Source organism: Protopterus annectens, chromosome 3.part0 (genome assembly GCF_019279795.1).
Source record: "Protopterus annectens isolate FY-2018-M chromosome 3.part0, PAN1.0, whole genome shotgun sequence".
In the NCBI taxonomy this organism is placed as follows: domain Eukaryota; kingdom Metazoa; phylum Chordata; order Ceratodontiformes; family Protopteridae; genus Protopterus; species Protopterus annectens.
Window position 1 is genome coordinate 284,782,855 of NC_056731.1, and position 17,703 is coordinate 284,800,557.

The 17,703-nt window shown below is 41.1% G+C and overlaps 1 protein-coding gene across 1 annotated transcript in view; it reads left to right on the forward strand.

Annotated features, from left to right (window-relative positions):
* NEK10 (NIMA related kinase 10) overlaps positions 1 to 17,703 on the forward strand; it is a 3,576,599-nt gene that overhangs the window by 3,267,468 nt on the left and 291,428 nt on the right. Inside the window, exon 34 of the mRNA XM_044064761.1 lies at positions 6,816 to 6,926. Coding sequence (XP_043920696.1) covers positions 6,816 to 6,926 — 111 coding nt within the window. The remainder of the gene's footprint in view (positions 1 to 6,815; positions 6,927 to 17,703) is intronic.

Genomic DNA, 17,703 nt, shown 5'->3' on the forward strand with positions numbered 1-17,703 from the left:
AAGGAACGCCCATTCGCGCATGTCGCCACACAGAACAAAACTTGGTAAGAAGTAAAAAAAAATACCTTACAGTGCTTAACATTTATACTTTATGATTATAAGTGAAAAAGCAAGCATAAGTACTGACAGAGCCTTTTATTAATCCTGATTACATAACAGCTAGTTTTGTTATGTAATCAGGATTAATAAAAGGCTCTATCAGTAATTATGCTTGTTTTTTCACTTATAATCATAAAGTTTAAATGTTAAGCACTGTAAGGTATTTTTTTTTTTACTTCTTACCAAGTTTTGATATTTCTAAAAAAGTAAAGCTATGGCATATTATTGGTAGAAGTGTTCTCAGTAAACATATTTTTATCATATTGTTGCTGTAAATACTTACATCTGATTAATGATAGCATTGAATAAGGTCAGTATATGATAAGGTTTAGAAAAAAATGTATATTCATTCTTTCATTCATCCTCTAATTACCTGCTTAAACTGGTTCAATTCAGTGGAGAGCTAGAGCTTGTTATGGCATCTGTGGCCATAAGGCAAAGACCTAAGGTTGGGCAGAATGCCAGTTCAGTCACAGGATATAAACACACACACACACACACACACACACACACACACACACACACACACACCATATGTCTCAACCTGGAGACAGCAAAATCTGGACAAAGGCACATGAAAACTAGGTACAACTGGTCAAAAATCTGGACACTAATCAACATAAAATTTGCATGTATAATAATACTACTCTGACCATTTCAATGGAATTGTGGGATACCAACATTCAAATAATTGTGAAAATGTTCCCCAATTTAACATTAACTCAGGAAATATACATTCACACATAAACACCAGTTAAAGTCCCTTTACAGCATTAACAAAAAACTTTCAGCCCCACCACACTTCTAGCATGTACAGACTAATGTCACGTTAGCTACACCCTTAAGTAAATTCCTTAAACTAACACACTTCAGTAACTGTAACATCATATATAAAGAACTCTGCACTCCATTAATCTTAATAGGAAACTAAAGTCTCTCATAACAATCATTGGTATAAGGAGCCACTGTTGTCAACATGTGGGTACCAGATCATTCTGATCAATAAATAAAATAAATCTGATTTGGAAACCTTCTGCTCTTGTAGTTATTTAAATACCAATGTGCATTAGTAGGTTCTGTAAACAAATCTGGTAGTTGCTGAATTTGGGCATTGACTCATACCTTTAATTGTCCCCAAATTAGACTTCTATTTTAGCTCTATCTAGATCTCTCTTCTTAATCCCAAGTCCCTCCTAAAACTGGTGACTTTTGGAGAGAAGGTGGTGAATCACACACTATACAATGACAATAATTAGAGTTATACACTTCTTTTACTTCAGAAAATGTATATTATTTTGTAGGATCTTATTCAGTCAATGTCTCAAATTAATATAAATATACATGTATAATATATATATATATATATATATATATATATATATATATATATATATATATATATATATATATTTGTCTACTTTAAAAGGTTGACTTCTCATTTTGTCAACTTTTGTTGACTTCTCATTTTGTCAACTTTCAAAACAGCAAGACAAAAATGTCGGAAGTTTACAATCACGAACTCCTGGAACATCATATTTCTTCTCCGGGAAAGTAACCACTTGGGCACCAATGATAACATTATAAACAGAAGCAAATTACACCCCCCACTTAAATATACCAACTCTGAGATCATGCTACAGTGGAGAAAGGGCAAAGTTCACCATGGTGGCCAAGTGGTTACTTTCCCGGAGAGAAAATATGATGTTTTGGGAGTTTATGATTGTAAAATTCTGACGTTTTCGTCTCGCTGTTTTGAAATTCGATGAAATGGTAAGTTGATGTTTTATATATATATATATATATATATATATATATATATATATATATGTGTGTGTGTGTGTGTGTGTGTGTGTGTGAGTAGTGTCTGTGGCCCATATGACCTGTTCTCTCCAAAAATGTTAAAGACTTTTGACTGTGAAATTAGTCTTCCATACCACTCACATGCCTTCAGTATGAGAAACGTACTGAGAACTCTTATGACTTTTCTAACTACTGTCTTATAGCTCTACTATCCCCCCTAGCAAAAATAATGGAGAAATGCATCCATAAGCAACTACTTCACCACCTACTTTAAAATAACTTACTTGCCAACTGTCAACATGGATTCCGACCTTTCCCTAGTGCCACCACTGCCCTCCTATCCTTCACAGACTGCATTAACAAAACCCGTAACAACAATACTCTTTCCTCTGCAGTCTTTATTGATTTATCTAAAGCTTTTGATATGGTCGATCACCAGTTCCTCATAAATATACTGAAATCCCTTTCATTTGAACCTCTAGCAATAAATTGGTTTAAATCTTACTTAGACAATAGACAACAGGCTGTACTATGGGACAATAAACTATCTAACCACTTTCCCATTTCCCTTGGTGTTCCTCAGGGTTCCATATTAGGCCCACTCCTATTTTCCATCTTTATCAATGACCTTCACTCTTCAATTCCTCACACCACCTGCATTCATTACACAGACGACTCTACAATAATCTGTTCAGCCACTTCTCCAACTGAACTACAGTCCCTTACCCAAAATGCATTCAGTACTGTAGAACAATGTTTTTTAAACTGTTGCCTCCTCTTAAACCCCCAAAAAACTAAACTTTTACTGTTCACTCCAACCCGAAAGTCCACCCTAATACATTTCTCGCTCACATCTAATAATGGCACTCTCATATTTCCTGAACCTACCACCAAACTTCTAGGAATAACAATAGAGCAACCTTAACTCATATAAACAGCACAGTAAAAACAATCAACAAAAAATTAGGGTCCCTCTATAGAATTAAACCCTTTCTTACTCCAGTAGCCAGGACCACTATAGCTAGAACTCACTTAATCGCCACTCTACTCTATACTTCACCTGTCTATACTAACCTTTCTAAGAACAACCTAAATAAACTGGCAATCTCGTATAATAATATTGCCAGATTTGCAACTGCCTCTCCTTTTAGAACACATCACTGTCTTAATCTAAAGCAACTCGGATGGCTTAAATTTCCAAACCAAGTTCAATTTCACCAGCTTACTATAGCCCATAAAACACTTTACCATCCCACCAACACTCCAATACTCACTAGCATCATTACCCCTTACAACAATCTTAAGAATTTATGCTCCTCAAACAAAATACTTATCAATACTTGCAAAGCCAACAACTTGGCAGGAGGCTCCCTCTTCTTTAATGCTGTTGGAAAGCACTGGAATCTTTTACCCACTGAACTCGTATCTCTGTCTTCATTAATTCTTTTTAAACAGAAGCTAAAACTATTCCTCCATACCCACTGGTTATGTCCCTGTACTAACCCTGACTAACTTTCCTCCCTTCCACTAATGAATAATCCTCACCTTTATAGACATATCCTTAAGAAACCAAAGACTACGTCATGACAATTTAAATATATGTATATAGTAACATCTCTTGTATATTTACCTATTACTATTTGAGTTATGCTTATGATGATTACTGCACTTTATATTACCAACAGCTATTTAACTTTGGACTGTTGAAACTTTTTATATCGTATCTGTCTTGGAGCTTATATCCCCATATTTATACGTCTTGGAGCTTTTATCCCTGGGCCTCTACTGAAAATGGACATGTATCCAGTTAGGCTAGCCCAGTCAACAAATGTAAAATAAATAAAAAATAAAATAAATAAAACATTCCTTATTCTGAGTCTTAATGTCTGTGTTCCTCACTGTTCCACGTTGAAAAGGTCTGTCACACAGTTACTGTTATTTTAAGTAATATACATGGTAAACAGTACTAAATCATATTATTTCATCAAAAGAATGTTTTAGAACTTTAAAATAACACATTCTAACCATGGGCTTCCTAGCATGCATTGTTAGTAAGCTGTGAGTGTCTCACATTTTGAAAGGTAGTGTTCCACATTTTGGAGATGGAACGTTGAAAGCTATGCTTATGGCATCTTGGTATTGACTGGCAGAGTGCAAGCCCTTCCCCCATGTTGTTAGTATGTGTGTACTGCTTAGAGCCAGGCTATTGTCTTTTTATCACCTCTGGCTTCGCTGTCCTTTTTGATCCTGTTACATATAATACATGTGGTGCCCTCCCCCCAACACAGACCTGAAACAGCGACACGGTAGGACTCCAGATGGTTCAAGGTAAATAAATGATTAAACATGTTACTGCACTATCAGGCAGGGCAGCTAACAACAAAACTTGCAAAACAAAGTCCAGGAAGATGGAAATGGAAACCATGTTTCAGCCAACTCAGCGTTAGTAGAGAGCAAGAAGTGACTTAAATTCCACTTAGAGCTTCATATAACCAAGTTACACATTTTACATATTAATTGCCACCGTCCTTGCCAGTGTCAATGACTGATGTAGACAATGTTTGCTAAGTGCTGCTGTCCTTGTAACTCTGATGTACCCCTCCCCCCACAGCACCCTTCATACCTTTTCATCTGATACCAACATCACACATGGGTCAGCAGTGGGAAAGTGTTTCCAGCTGCATTACAGCAACTTTATGCATATCCCTTTAACATTTAAATGTCCACTTGATCTTATATAGTTTAAGCATAGTAATGTACAACAACCCATTTTGTACACCTCTCAAATGTCCAGATTTTCACCGACTGTCCAGATTTTTTTCATATTTTCAGTCTGTTCCTCATAAAATTTGTGGTTGTCTGGTAATCACTTAGGGTTGAAATCAGTAAATAATAGCATACATTTGAGTTTCAAACTTCATATCCTTTAGAAAAAATGCTTCCTAAGATAAATCCTGTAATTCTAGTAAGTTTATAAGATCAATATTTAAAATCTGTCCCTATTTGTGGCCCATTATCCCCCCCCAATTTTTTTAGGCTTTGTCCAGGTTTATTGTGCTAAGAGCTTGAGGGGTTTGCACATTTGTTTGCAAACACATGAGAGCCACATACACAATTATAGTTACTGCTCTTCGTTATTTGTCTGAGGTTTTGAAGGCTAGTGTTATGCATTTCAGGTGTCAGTAACAAGAATCATGCAAACTCCAGTTAATGATGATCAGCAGCAGATAAGCTTTATTTTTGCAATTTGCTGCCAGTTTGCAATCAAAACATAAAACACCATAAAATTTCCTTGGCTGACTTCTTGTTTGCAAGGTTTAAAGAAATCAGTGCACCGAACCATTGATTCTGTGATTGGATCTGAACCTATGATTGTGAGGAATTAGCAGGCTTGTTTTAGAGAACTTGGCATGAAGGGTATTATCAGTTCAAGTTCTTGTCTTATGCCATGCTACACACGTACTTACTATTAAATGACAAAACAGAATTTCATTTTCAACTAAATTATAAGAGTCTATGGAACAAACTGCAGCTCTTGGTGGAAGAATGATCCTTTCATACCAAAGGCACTGACAGAAGATGGTCGACAGTATCCTCAGCTCACCCCAGTACAATGCTAAGGCTAGGATTATAGATTACTATATGGTGTGCAAGCAAAAAAATAACAGTCCACCAACAACATTTCTGATGCATGTAGAGAAATACATGGAATAATACAATCATAATACCACAGAGTCCTTTCTTCATATTTATTATACATCTGTCTAACAGCAAAGAATGCCAAATAGCAACAGTGGTAAAAACATTACTTAAAAATGTCAAGGTGAGCAAAGCTGCACATTACCCTCTGCACTTTATAAGAGCATCTGTCAAGAACCCACCTCTCTTCCTTACATTCATAATCATAGATAATACTGTGGAATTTTTGATAATACCAAGAATCCTCTTTCCATTTCGTGCTCTTCATTTCTGAAAGATGGGATGGGCACATCAAACATATGAGGCATTATACAGGCTCAATAAAGACTAAAGGTTTATCAGCCAGCGGTTATAATTCAAGCACAAGTATCATTATATCCAGCCCTGTAGAGTTAGAGAAAGTTTTAAATCCCACATGTTAATAAAATCTAAGTGATCTCTAGGATGCCGTCACCATGGAGGCTTTTTTGTTTTAATTTATTGTTGAAACCTCTTAAAAGTGGGAGGGTGCTCGTCCTCCCCTCTCCCCAACCCCAAGCCCTATGGTTCTGGTGCCTTTATATGCATGCCAAAATCAGGATTTAAAAGGGCCAATCGGAAATTCGTGGCATCCTATTATTTTGAGCCCAAAACCAGGAAATACCGAGGAATTCGGTACAGTTGAGAGGTATGACACACAAATGCACGCACACATGCACGTGCACACACATGCACGCACGTGTGCACACACACACACACACACACACACACACACACACACACACACACACACACACGCACACCTATGGGAAACTTGATGGATTGTAAATTCACCTATATAATATCTTAATGGGATGTGGGAGGAAACAGGAGTACCCAGCAATACACATGCAAACAGAGGAAAGACATACTGATTCAACACATTAGGCACCCCATAACCAAGCCTTTTCAGGTAGCAATGCTAAATACTGCATTACTGTGCCTCTCTTTGTATACTCAATGAGAAAAAAATAATAAAATGAAAAAAGTAAATGGATGGAAGAATTTGGAAGTGTTTTTAATAACAGTGTGGTATAAAAAAATGGTGATTACAGAAATAAATGCATACAGACTTACATACATGTATACGTGCATATACAAAACACTACAAAGATGACAAAGCTTCTACTTAGAATGAAGATGAAATTGAAACGGTACTGATAGGGAAATATATATAATTATTGTTTTTCTTTATGCAGCTTCCTCCTGCATTACATCATAACATGAAAAGAAGAGTCATTGAAAGATTTAAGAAGTCCTTGTTCAGTCCACAGAGCAATCATTGCAACTTGAAAGTGGAAATAAAAAAGGTGACTATTATATTTACAGATAAAGTAAAACCATTGGTATATTTTCAGGACTGCATGTCTGATGAATTAGTAATTCCAAGCCTGTTTTATTGGCATGTAGTTGAATTTTTCATTAACATCTGTCAGTTGTGACAGTTTTGTTAAATGTATTTCTGTACTTCTTGTGAAACTCCACTCAGTTTTAAAAAATGTTTTCTTTACTGCAGCTGTTTGTAAATTTACATGGAAATGACAGATAAAATGTAAAACACTGATAGCAGTAAGCTTATGAAAAATTACCTTGCAAGATTTGCAAAATAAAAGAAAACGCAAGACAATGACAAAACATAAAAGAATACTTAAAAAAAGTGATTATGATAATGTACCCATGCACCACATTTGCTTACAGTCGGTATCCCTTCTTAGTTTCTGCTGCTAGTCTTCAAAGGGTATGCCAGGCAAGACATGAGGATAAGCAAACACAGAACTACATGCCGCATACTATTCACTAGGCCAGCACTGAGATTTTCTTTTTTTTAGTTCAGCATCTAGTTTCATCAGTTAAATGGTTAAATTATTCCCTATCGTAAGTTCCAGTTCATTTGATTCTGCATCTGTATTCTGCTCACACTAAACACTTTGCTCACTTGCAGATTTGAAACTCTTTCAGAATTGAGTCAGTTTTTCAGTGTGTCACATCTTACTAGTTACAGTTGCTGTTTTAAGTTGCAGCCTGTAACAGTTTCCATGTCTAGTCTGCTCTTAGTGATTTTTTTCTTCATGTGCCTTCAAGGGACTTGATAATAAGTGTACAGCATTTATATTATTTCACAAAACTCAAATGCAGATTTGTGAAAATCAGACTTAAAAACACAAAGCTAGCAAGCTCAAGTTGTATAGAGACATGATGCTCTGTTTGTAACCAAGGAAACCAGAGTTACGTTATTGGTTTGGACACTTGATGGAGCTGGCAGGGTGGATAGGCATGCCCATTCTGGGGGATGGTGAATGCTGATGAGAGCAGTTCGCTTGCTGAGTCCCGGTGGAGGTCAGGACTCAAAAATGATTTCTAAGCTGGGTGGAGAGGTAGGCCAAGGAGGCATGGCTATCCTAAGGTCCAGGCTGAGCATGTTCCCGCAGGCCACACCTAATTGCTTACCCATCCCACCAAATAGAAAGGCAGCATGAAGGTGAGGGTGTAGGGCTTAGAAAAAAACAAAACACTACAACCTGCAATATGATTGCTGTCTGCCTGCCCCTGTCCCCTTTAGAGACATGTGGTGGAATGAACCTAGAGGCCTTTTTCTGAGTATGGCTCTTCTGAAGGGGAAACCCCTCCCCAGTATTATTAAGTGTGAGGGTACTACCACAGTGTTGGAACCTCTGAAAATTGGAGTATTGGGGAGATGGCCATAGAGGAGCCTGAAATCAGAGGTACATAAGTAGACAAAAAATCCCACAAAACCGACATGTATATGCAAAGAAAGATGTAACAATTAAATGCTGGCAAATACAAATATTTATATATACATCCCCAAAGTTCAGAATGTTGGAGTAAGAAAAGGAGCAAGTGAGCGAGGAGAAAGTGAAGCATGTACGCAAACAGTGGGATGCACCTCAGAACTGACTGAAGTACATGAAAACGAAAAGCAGCTGTTTAGTTTTGCCATTTCTTTCTGTGATTTGGTGTAACTTTCTGACCTTTGACAGCATATATAAATACATGTCTTAAAAATCATTGCTATAGGAAACCATGCATATGGTGTGAAATATAGCTGCAGACAGATGTTAGTATTATATCCTGACAATCTCAGCAGTTGGATATTCACATGGATGCATGATTTTATTCTTGATTTGTGGCCATTATGGGATAATTCAGTTGTAAAGGAGAGCACATAATGCACCTTTCTGAAATCTTTTTGCCACCCAGACTTAATTGTCATGCCACTTCCCTTCTTCTTGCTAGTCACTTATGGTTTAGTTTCCTTCACAGCAATGTTAAATATTTCTTAAAACTGTAGTATTCACTGAGAAAATAATTAAAAACTGGGATTCAGAAAGGCTTACCATGAGGGGTAAGTCTTAATATGTACACTTCCTCCCTTGCAATAAGCCTTTCCGCTTCTTGGACAACCCTAACACTGAAGTTTCTCACTAGCAAGGGCCTCACTGCAGAGGAAGGTGTTTCACCCAATGCATCATGATAATGTGGCAGTCTGGGGGAGTGGCTAATTATAACTAGCCATGTGCTTTCCCCCAGAAATGCTACTTGGTCCTAATAAGTCAATCAACAGTGTAAAATTTAATTGTAAGATGAAAAAGTGAAAGCCATAACATGATGGTGTGTGCATGCCTCTAGAGGCATGAATGAAGCGTCATGAATGTGTGTGTGTGTGTGTGTGTGTGTGTGTGTGTGTTTGTGGTGGGGGTGTTGGAGCATGCACATGTGACTGGGTGGTGAGTTCTTTTGTTCCTGTTTTTGACTGTCGGGAGGGCTTGTTTGTTGATAAAAGGTTGTGTGTGTGTGTGTGTGTGTGTGTGTGTGTGTGTGTGTGTGTGTGTGTTTGTATAGGAGTGTGAATGTGACTGTAGGGAGTGCTTTTATTAAAAGGTGATGTTTGGGCAGCTAAAGAGAGCAGTGTGATGCCCCTCCTCTGGGCCAGTAATCAGAGAGACGCAGTCCTCAATACTGACACCGGTAAGGGATGTTCATTTGGAACAAAAATAGATACACACAGTATTTCCAGATGCCGCTCTCTGCACCAAGCACAGTTTGCCTTAAGTGTACACAGGAAACACACTTCTGTCCTCGGTTTTCCTCTCTTTTACCACGACCAAATAAGACTCCACACTGACGACAGCTGTAAAGTTGAGTCCTCAGCCAAGTATTCCAAACCAAGTCCTCCACCATCTTGTCTGTGAAACCATTCATCTGTGTCCCTGCTCCAAGTAGCTGACACACACACTCTTTGAGATGTGATTTTCACACACACACACACACACACACACACACACACACACACACACACATACATATATATGAAAGGCTGGCACAAATTTACCAACTATGCCGTCTCTGCCCAGACTATAAGGTAGATACTGCCACCTGAACACTCCAAAGCCAGCTACTCTAAGGCTCCTACAAGGGTACCCAATTATACTGAGTAAAATTAATACTAATACAAATGTTAGTGTTTGATCAGTGCAGCAAGGCTTTCAGAAGTGGCCACAGTGTCACCAGATAAATATAAGTGCTCTCAAATGTTAAAATATTCTCTAAAAGACCAGGTACAATAAAAAGTTTAAATATATTTAATAATAATAAACGAACATGAAAATACTAAATACCTATTTACAATCAACACCAGAGTTTCAATCCCAGGAAATATTAAAAATAACACAGATGGATAGATTCCAGCAGGACCCACTGTTGGTACATTTTTAACACAAGCAGCTTTACAAATACATTTTCAGCACAAGCACCTGTACAAATCAGTTTGAGGTACACATGACATATAATTAATTTCAAAACTCCAATGATCTGTGCTAGCTTATATTACACATCCACTACCCTGCTTCTCCTGGCATAGCTGGAAATACCTCACATCATCACGTCTCTCCTCCCTTTGAAGACTCAAGCTAATTTTTCAAGTGGTCCTTGAGAAACGTGGCTTGAGGGAAATGAGCCTGTCTGGGAACATATTAACCCATACCTTGTCGTGAGAGCCCATCTGCATTGGCATTGCTACCCCACTACGGTGCTACACTTTCATATCATATGTCTGCAACCCTAAACTCCACCTTAATAACTTGGAATATTGTTCGCTGGCACAATTTAGCCATATCCCCCCCCTTAGACTCCTCCTGCCACCCACTGCAAATAGCACCAGTCATTCCCTATCATGGTAAGGCTTCATCATGTTAACATGGTACAATTTGTGCCCCTGCCTTCTGCCTAGCAATTTTGCCTTGTAGTTAACATCACTGACCTTATTTACCACTTTGAAGGGTCCCTCCCACACTGGCTGCAGCTTATTGTGTCTGACAGGAATGAACACCATAGCCTGCTGTTCCACAGCATATTCTCAGGCTTAAGCATTCCTGTCATACCAAACCTTTTTCTGCTGTTGGACTCCTGCTAGGTTCTTGTGGGCCAAGCCCATGAGTTCCCTAAGCCTTGTCCTGAGATTTAGGATGTATGCCACAGCAGACTCCTTGTGTGATTCACACTCACCCTCCCACTCATCACAAATCAAATCTAAAGGCCCCCTCACTCTATGCCCATACATCAACTCAAAGGGTGAAAAACCTGTGGATTCCTGGGGTACGTCTGTATGTGAATAACAGATGGGGTAAATATTTTTCCCACTCCCTCTTACACTGGTCTGAAAATGCCTCTAGCATGGTCTTTAGTGTAGAGCTTAACCTCTCCAGAAGACCATTAGTCTAGGGGTGGTAGTGGGTTGTCTTTAGGTGCTTCACCCCACAGCTCTCCCACAGATAAGCCAGCAGCTCTGACATGAAATTGGCACTTCTGTCAGTCAATATTTCTGTCCGGAAACTTACTCTTCTGAAAATCTCTAACAAAGCATTTGTCACCTTCTCTGCCCCGATGGAGGACAGAGCCACCATTTCTGGGTATCTAGTAACATAATATTTTACCATTGAAATATACTTCTTCACTGTGGAACTTGGACTACTCAGAGGCCCCACAGTATCCACAGCTACCCTCTGAAATGGCTCCTCAATCACAGGCAAAAGCATCAAAGGAGATTTACCCTTGTCTCCTGCCTTGCCTACTTTTTGTCACTGCTCACAGGTCTTGCAGTGCCCTGTTACTTTCCTTGCAGTCCCACTCCAGTAAAAGGTCTGCATAATACATCTCTTGGTATGCTTCATGCCATTATCACCTACAAAATGAATGTCATGGGCTATGGCTGGAAGTGACAGATGGTAGGCTCTGGGCAGTAGCAACTGCTGTATTACCTCAATCTCTAGCCCTCCCTCAGGGGTCCACTCTCTATACAGTAACCCTTTGTTCCATTGTACAGACTCCCCTTTTCCTTGAGGATCAGGTGCCTCCATAGCTACCTTCCCAAGCCTCTTGGATTGGGTCCAAGAGCTGAGCCTTGCTCAGCTCTACCTTTGTGACTCTTCCCAGCTTCCCTTCCACAGGAAGTTTGGTATCCTCTGACAGCAGTGCCTCACTGTCAGCCTGGGTGACAACACTCACCTCTGCCCTTGCATTACTCTGTCCAAGGGAACATCAGCACCTACCAACAGCTGTGGCTCACCTTCAGGCTCACTGCTACAGGATAACTCCCTCCCAGAAATAGCCACCTCACCAGCCATGGCTTCAAGTGTACGATCTCTCAAGGGCTCCCCTAGGCTACCAGCCCTACATGCCTGTCTCCAAGCCTGAGTGCATGTAACTGCATGCACACACGTTACTGCCTTATCAGAATCATTCCCTATCAAGACATCTGCAAGGATATCCTTAAACACACCTACTTTCTTGCTTTTTTTCTACCCTCCCAGTCAAGGTGAACCCTGGCCAAAGGCATTTGGAATGGAATCCCTCCTAAAGCTCTGACTGGACTGGACTGCCCAGGCAAGTTCTTCTCCTCTTTAACCACTGCAGGCTTCACAATGGTCAAAGGCTGTCTCTCTCTTAGGTTCATAGGTTCATAGGTTCATACTAGGCTATCTGCCCTAGGGCATTTATAAGCCTAGCCAGAATGTGTTTGGCTTTCGCCACCCATTTTAAATTTATTTTGCTATGCCCTTTTTCGAGGTTAGTATACTGTGCCTCTGTCTAACAGTGACACAGAAGTGATACCCGGGGTAAACCTATGATCTCCCATCCACTCATCAAGATTCCTCTTGAAGAGAGTCAATGAGGGACTCTGCCTAACCTGGACTGGGATTTTATTCCAGAGTGAAGGGAGCCTCTGGGTTATGAATCTGTCCCTCCAGCATGTCCTATTTATTTCAGTGCTGAGGTTCAAGTCTCTCGAGCGCGTAGCTCGATGGGATTTGGATTTTCTGAGGTGCAGCATGTCCATTAATTCCGGGTTGGACATGGCTTTATACATCAGGCACAGATCGCCTCTGAACAGGCGGTATGCCACTGAGTAGAGCTGGAGTTTCTTTAACTGGGCAGCATATGGCATCTGTTTGAGCCCTTTGATCCTCTTGGTGAGGTACTTTTGGGGTCTTTCCAGTTGCTGCAGGTGTCTGGTAAGGTACATCCCAAAAGGGGTATTGTACTCAATTATGGGCCTGATGAGGGATGAGTAAAGAGGCACGATGACCTCCCCTGATCTAGATGTGAATCCCTTCATGATTAGGTGGGCTATATAAAATGTTTTTCTAACCACTTTGGCCACGTGGTTGTCAAATGAGAGATTGCTATCAACTTGGGTCCCCAGGTCCCTAATTACTTCTTCTGTACTTAATGGATTACCACCTATGTGGTAATTTGTGGGCACTTTGTTTTTGTCAAAGGGGATAACTATACACTTTTTGGCATTTAGCTTGAGGCCATGGCTCTGGCACCAGTTGTCTGTTTCTATGAGGCCCTTTTGGAGGATGCTTGTGTCGGCTGGAGAGTCGATTATGGCGCCCAGTTTGCAGTCATCTGCGAACTTGGTCAGCCACAGTCCTTCCGTGTTGGCCTGTACCTCCGAGAAATATATACCGAACAAGAGAGGTCCCAGGACTGAGCCTTGTGGGACACCACTTGTAACTAGTTTGGAGTCTGACATGGCTCCAGCAATTCTAACCATGTGGGTTCTGTCCTTGAGCCAGTTTGCAATCCATCTAGTGACATAGGGGTTTATATTTAAGCTGGTGAGCTTATCTATAATGCCCGAGTAGGGTATTGTATCGAAGGCTTTAGCGAGGTCCAGGTAGGCTGTGTGGACCACCTTCCCCTCGCCAATCGCCTTGGTGACTGTTTCAAAGAAATCAACCAGGTTTAAAAGGCAGGATCTGCCCTTAACAAAGCCGAACTGGGTAGGATCCAGTGTCTGTAGGTCCCCAATATCTTTATTTATGAGGTCCATGATGATCCTTTCCATAGCTTTGCAGACTAAGCTAGTCAGGCTTATGGGGCGATAGTTTCCAGGATCCGTTGAGGCACCACCTTTATGGAGAGGGACCACTGTTGCTGTACGCCACTCTTTGGGCACATATCCTGTAGTAAGGCTGAGATTGAACAGTAGTTTTATGTTTGGGTTTAGCTCTTCTTGGAGTTCATGTAGGACACAGCCCGGGACACCGTCTGGTCCCATTGATGCTGTGTTTTTTGCTTTGGAGAGGGCGGCTCTTACCTGAGCATCTGAGATGTCAGGGGGGCAGCACTCTGCTGGGATAGATATTTGCCCTTTTGGTGGGGGGGGGAGTTTGCGCTGAACCTGTCAGCTAGGATGTTGGCAATGTCTGTGGGTTCAGTGTATTTTTTGTCATTTTGGACTAATTCTGAGCATATCTGGGAATTACCACCCAGGTTCCTAACATAACTAAAGAAAGCCTTGTGATTATCCTTAGTGTCCTGTGCAATTTTTCTCTCAAAGCTGGCCTTAGACAATTTTATGAGTGCCCGTAGTTTTTTGCTAATACTGATCAGTGATGCCTTCCCTTTTTGGGATTTTGCTCTATCATTTAGTAGCTTCCTCCTTCTATTGTATAGTTTGTTTATGGCTGGGGTCAACCAGACAGGACGTCTGCCTTTGGAGGATTGGGTCTTGGTTTTATTCAGGATCGCATGATCCATGCATTCCTGAAGGTGTTCATAGAATGCGTTTATAAAGGATTCTGCGGTCTGGGTCAAGATTTTCCACAAGCCCGGGCTTTGAAGGATTCCACCTCAGTTTTGAGGAGTGTGAAATTTGCTTTAGAGAAGTTTTTCACTGTGGTTTTCTGGGCAGGGGGTGGGGTCGGGATGTGAATATCCAGTGAGATTAGTTTATGGTCTGATCTTACCAGTGAGGGATACACTTCTGGTCTGAAGCATAGAGTCCCCATGTTGGTGATGATCAGGTCCAGTATGTTTTCCCCTCTTGTGGGAGTGGTAATAAGTTGTTCCATAGCATTTGAGTTTATAAATTCTAGGAACCTTTGGGCTAGGGTGTTGGAGCTAGAGTAATGCTCCCAGTCTATGTCTGGGTAGTTGAAATCGCCTAATATAACGGTGTTTGGAGAGACCTTCATATTTTCCAGTGTTCTCAGGAAGGCCGAGTGGGGTTTCTGGGTTTGGGAGGGTGGTCTGTAGCAGGCTATAAACTGGAAGGCAGTTTTACCCACTGTTAGTTGCACATGGATAGTCTCTGATGCTTCGTGCTTTGCCACCAACCTGGAGGTGTGGGTATCTTTGATGAATATCGATACTCCCCCTCCTTTTGTGGTTCGGTCCAAGTTTTGGGGCTGAAAAGCATGGTATGAGGTATAACCTGGTAGTGCTGGGGTGCTCTCGGGAGCCCTGAACCAGGTTTCTGTTACTGCACAGATATCGATGTTCTCCATGCTAAGGAGAGTTTTGAGTGTGTGCATCTTGAGGTTTAGACTTCTGGCGTTGAGTAGCATTACTCTTAGTTTCTTATCCCTTGTGATACCTATGGGTTTGTCTTTTGAGCCTTGCCTAAAAAAGGCACTATAGGGGTAGCGAGAGACTTTGCCAATATCCGAAAGCCCAGGGGTGACAGGTGCAAGCCGTCCCTAGCGAAGCATCGTGGCTTGTCGAGCATATCATCCCAAGCTGACAGGCATTGGATCCCCTTTGAATGACACCAGTACTTAAGCCAATTGTTGAAATTGATCATCTTGTCTTCATATTGTGGCACCATTCTTGGTGAGGGTAAGATGCTACTCAAGGTCAGGGTCATACCGGCCTGGGCTACATGCTCAGAGAGCTCCTTTATGTCTCTTTTCATGTAGTCCAGGGAGGTACGTCTCAGGTCATTCACACCAGCATGGACAATGAGTGAGTCATATTTGTACTTGCCTTGGAGTGACCTGAGTGCTTGTGTTATGTGGCGGGTCCTAGCGCCCAACAGGCTGCTCACTGTTACCCTCTCCTTGTTCAGCCTGGTGAGCGGGACGTCAGTGTGCCTGACGATAGTCACCTATTACAAGTGTATCAGGTGTGTTGTTTAGTCTTAAGGGCTGTGACTGTTCGGCACACTGGCTTTGTGAGATATGTGTTGCACGTGTTTTGTTTTGGGGTAGCGGTTGCTTGGGTGTCTGCTTTGGAGGTCTCTGCTGCTTAGGCAGATCTTTATTTAGAGCCTCCGAGTATGTTTTTGTGTGATTATGTGTTTGGTTTGCTGTCGTGGTAGGTCTATGTGAGACTGGAATTGTAGTGAGTGTGGTTTCCTTCTCCTCCTGACTGGTTATGCCAGTACTGAGTTGAGAGAGCTTAGCTTCCAGTTTGGCTATATGGTTGCATCTCTCACATGTGTTGGAATTTGTTGGGAGGAGGAGAGGGTTGTCTGTGTACATGAGGCAGTTGTAACATTGCCTCAAGATTCCCAGATTCACCAGCTGGACCGGAGAGGAGATTGACAACTGACCTTTGGACATGCTAGAATAATATTGGGAATTCCTTAATAATTGAAAACAAGGGCCAGTGGAGAGTGAGGGTGTAGTGCTTTTAATTTTTAGTGCTGACTTATATAATTGCTTTAGTGAGCAAGTGCCAGGTAACTTAAGTGCAATGTGTTACAGGTAACTTAGCAGTGGCCTGTTTTTCCATCCACTCAAGATAGGATATAAACTCCAGTGATAGTCTGGTACCTCTGTTGTCTTCAGACAACTTACCACTGACATACTGTTATTCCCATTTACTGGTTCCCCCATCTTTTGTTCCTCACCTTGCTTCCGTGGATGTCTGTATGCTACATGGCCCCACTGGTTACATTTAAAACATCTAACCCTTGATCGATCCTGGCTATGTACCTGAACTAGTGGCTTCCCCTGTTACTGGTAGACTCTGTTGGGGTGGTTTAGGCTGTCCACCATGTCTTCCCTTATATCTATGTTCAGTGCTGTGTATCCCCTTCTTGTGCAGTGATGCACTGCTTGCTAAGTAGAGAACACCTTTTTTCCCCAGTTCATCTGCAGAGTTACACTCCCGGTCTGCAAACCAGATTCTTGTGTCCTTAGGCAAAGTGCTAAGGGCTTGTTCCCTCACCAAAAGGTCTGCTAACCTTTCAAAAGTGGTGACCTGACACCCACTCACCCACATATAAAAATAAGTGTTTAATCAGCAATATAATCACATGCACTTTCATCTGCCTTGCATCTGTGCTCAAAAACTTTTTTCTGTAAGTTTGACATGTTAATTTAAAACATTTCAATAAACATTGGTTAACTTTATCATAGTTTAAACAATCAGAATCAAACAATTTAGAAATAGCAGTTACAGCATTACCATAGGTTCATAGGATGATACTAGGCTATTGGCCCAGATGCCCTCATAAGCCTAGCCAAGAATTTTGCCAATGTTCCCACAAAGTCAGCACCTGTTTCCCCTGTCCAGCAGGGACACAGGTGGGATCCCAGGGGTATATTTTCTGTTTTTCATCCAGTCATCCAAGTTCTTAAAGAGGGCTAGAGAGGTACTCTGCTTAACATGGAAGACAGTCTGTTCCACAGATGGAGGAGTCTCTGGGACACAAATATATCCTGCCAACAAGTTCTATTAATGTTACAGACCAGGTTTAGGCCTTGTGTGCAGGTTGCCCGAGTGGATTTTGACTTATGGATATGCAGCAACTCTATCAAGGCTGGGTCTGAG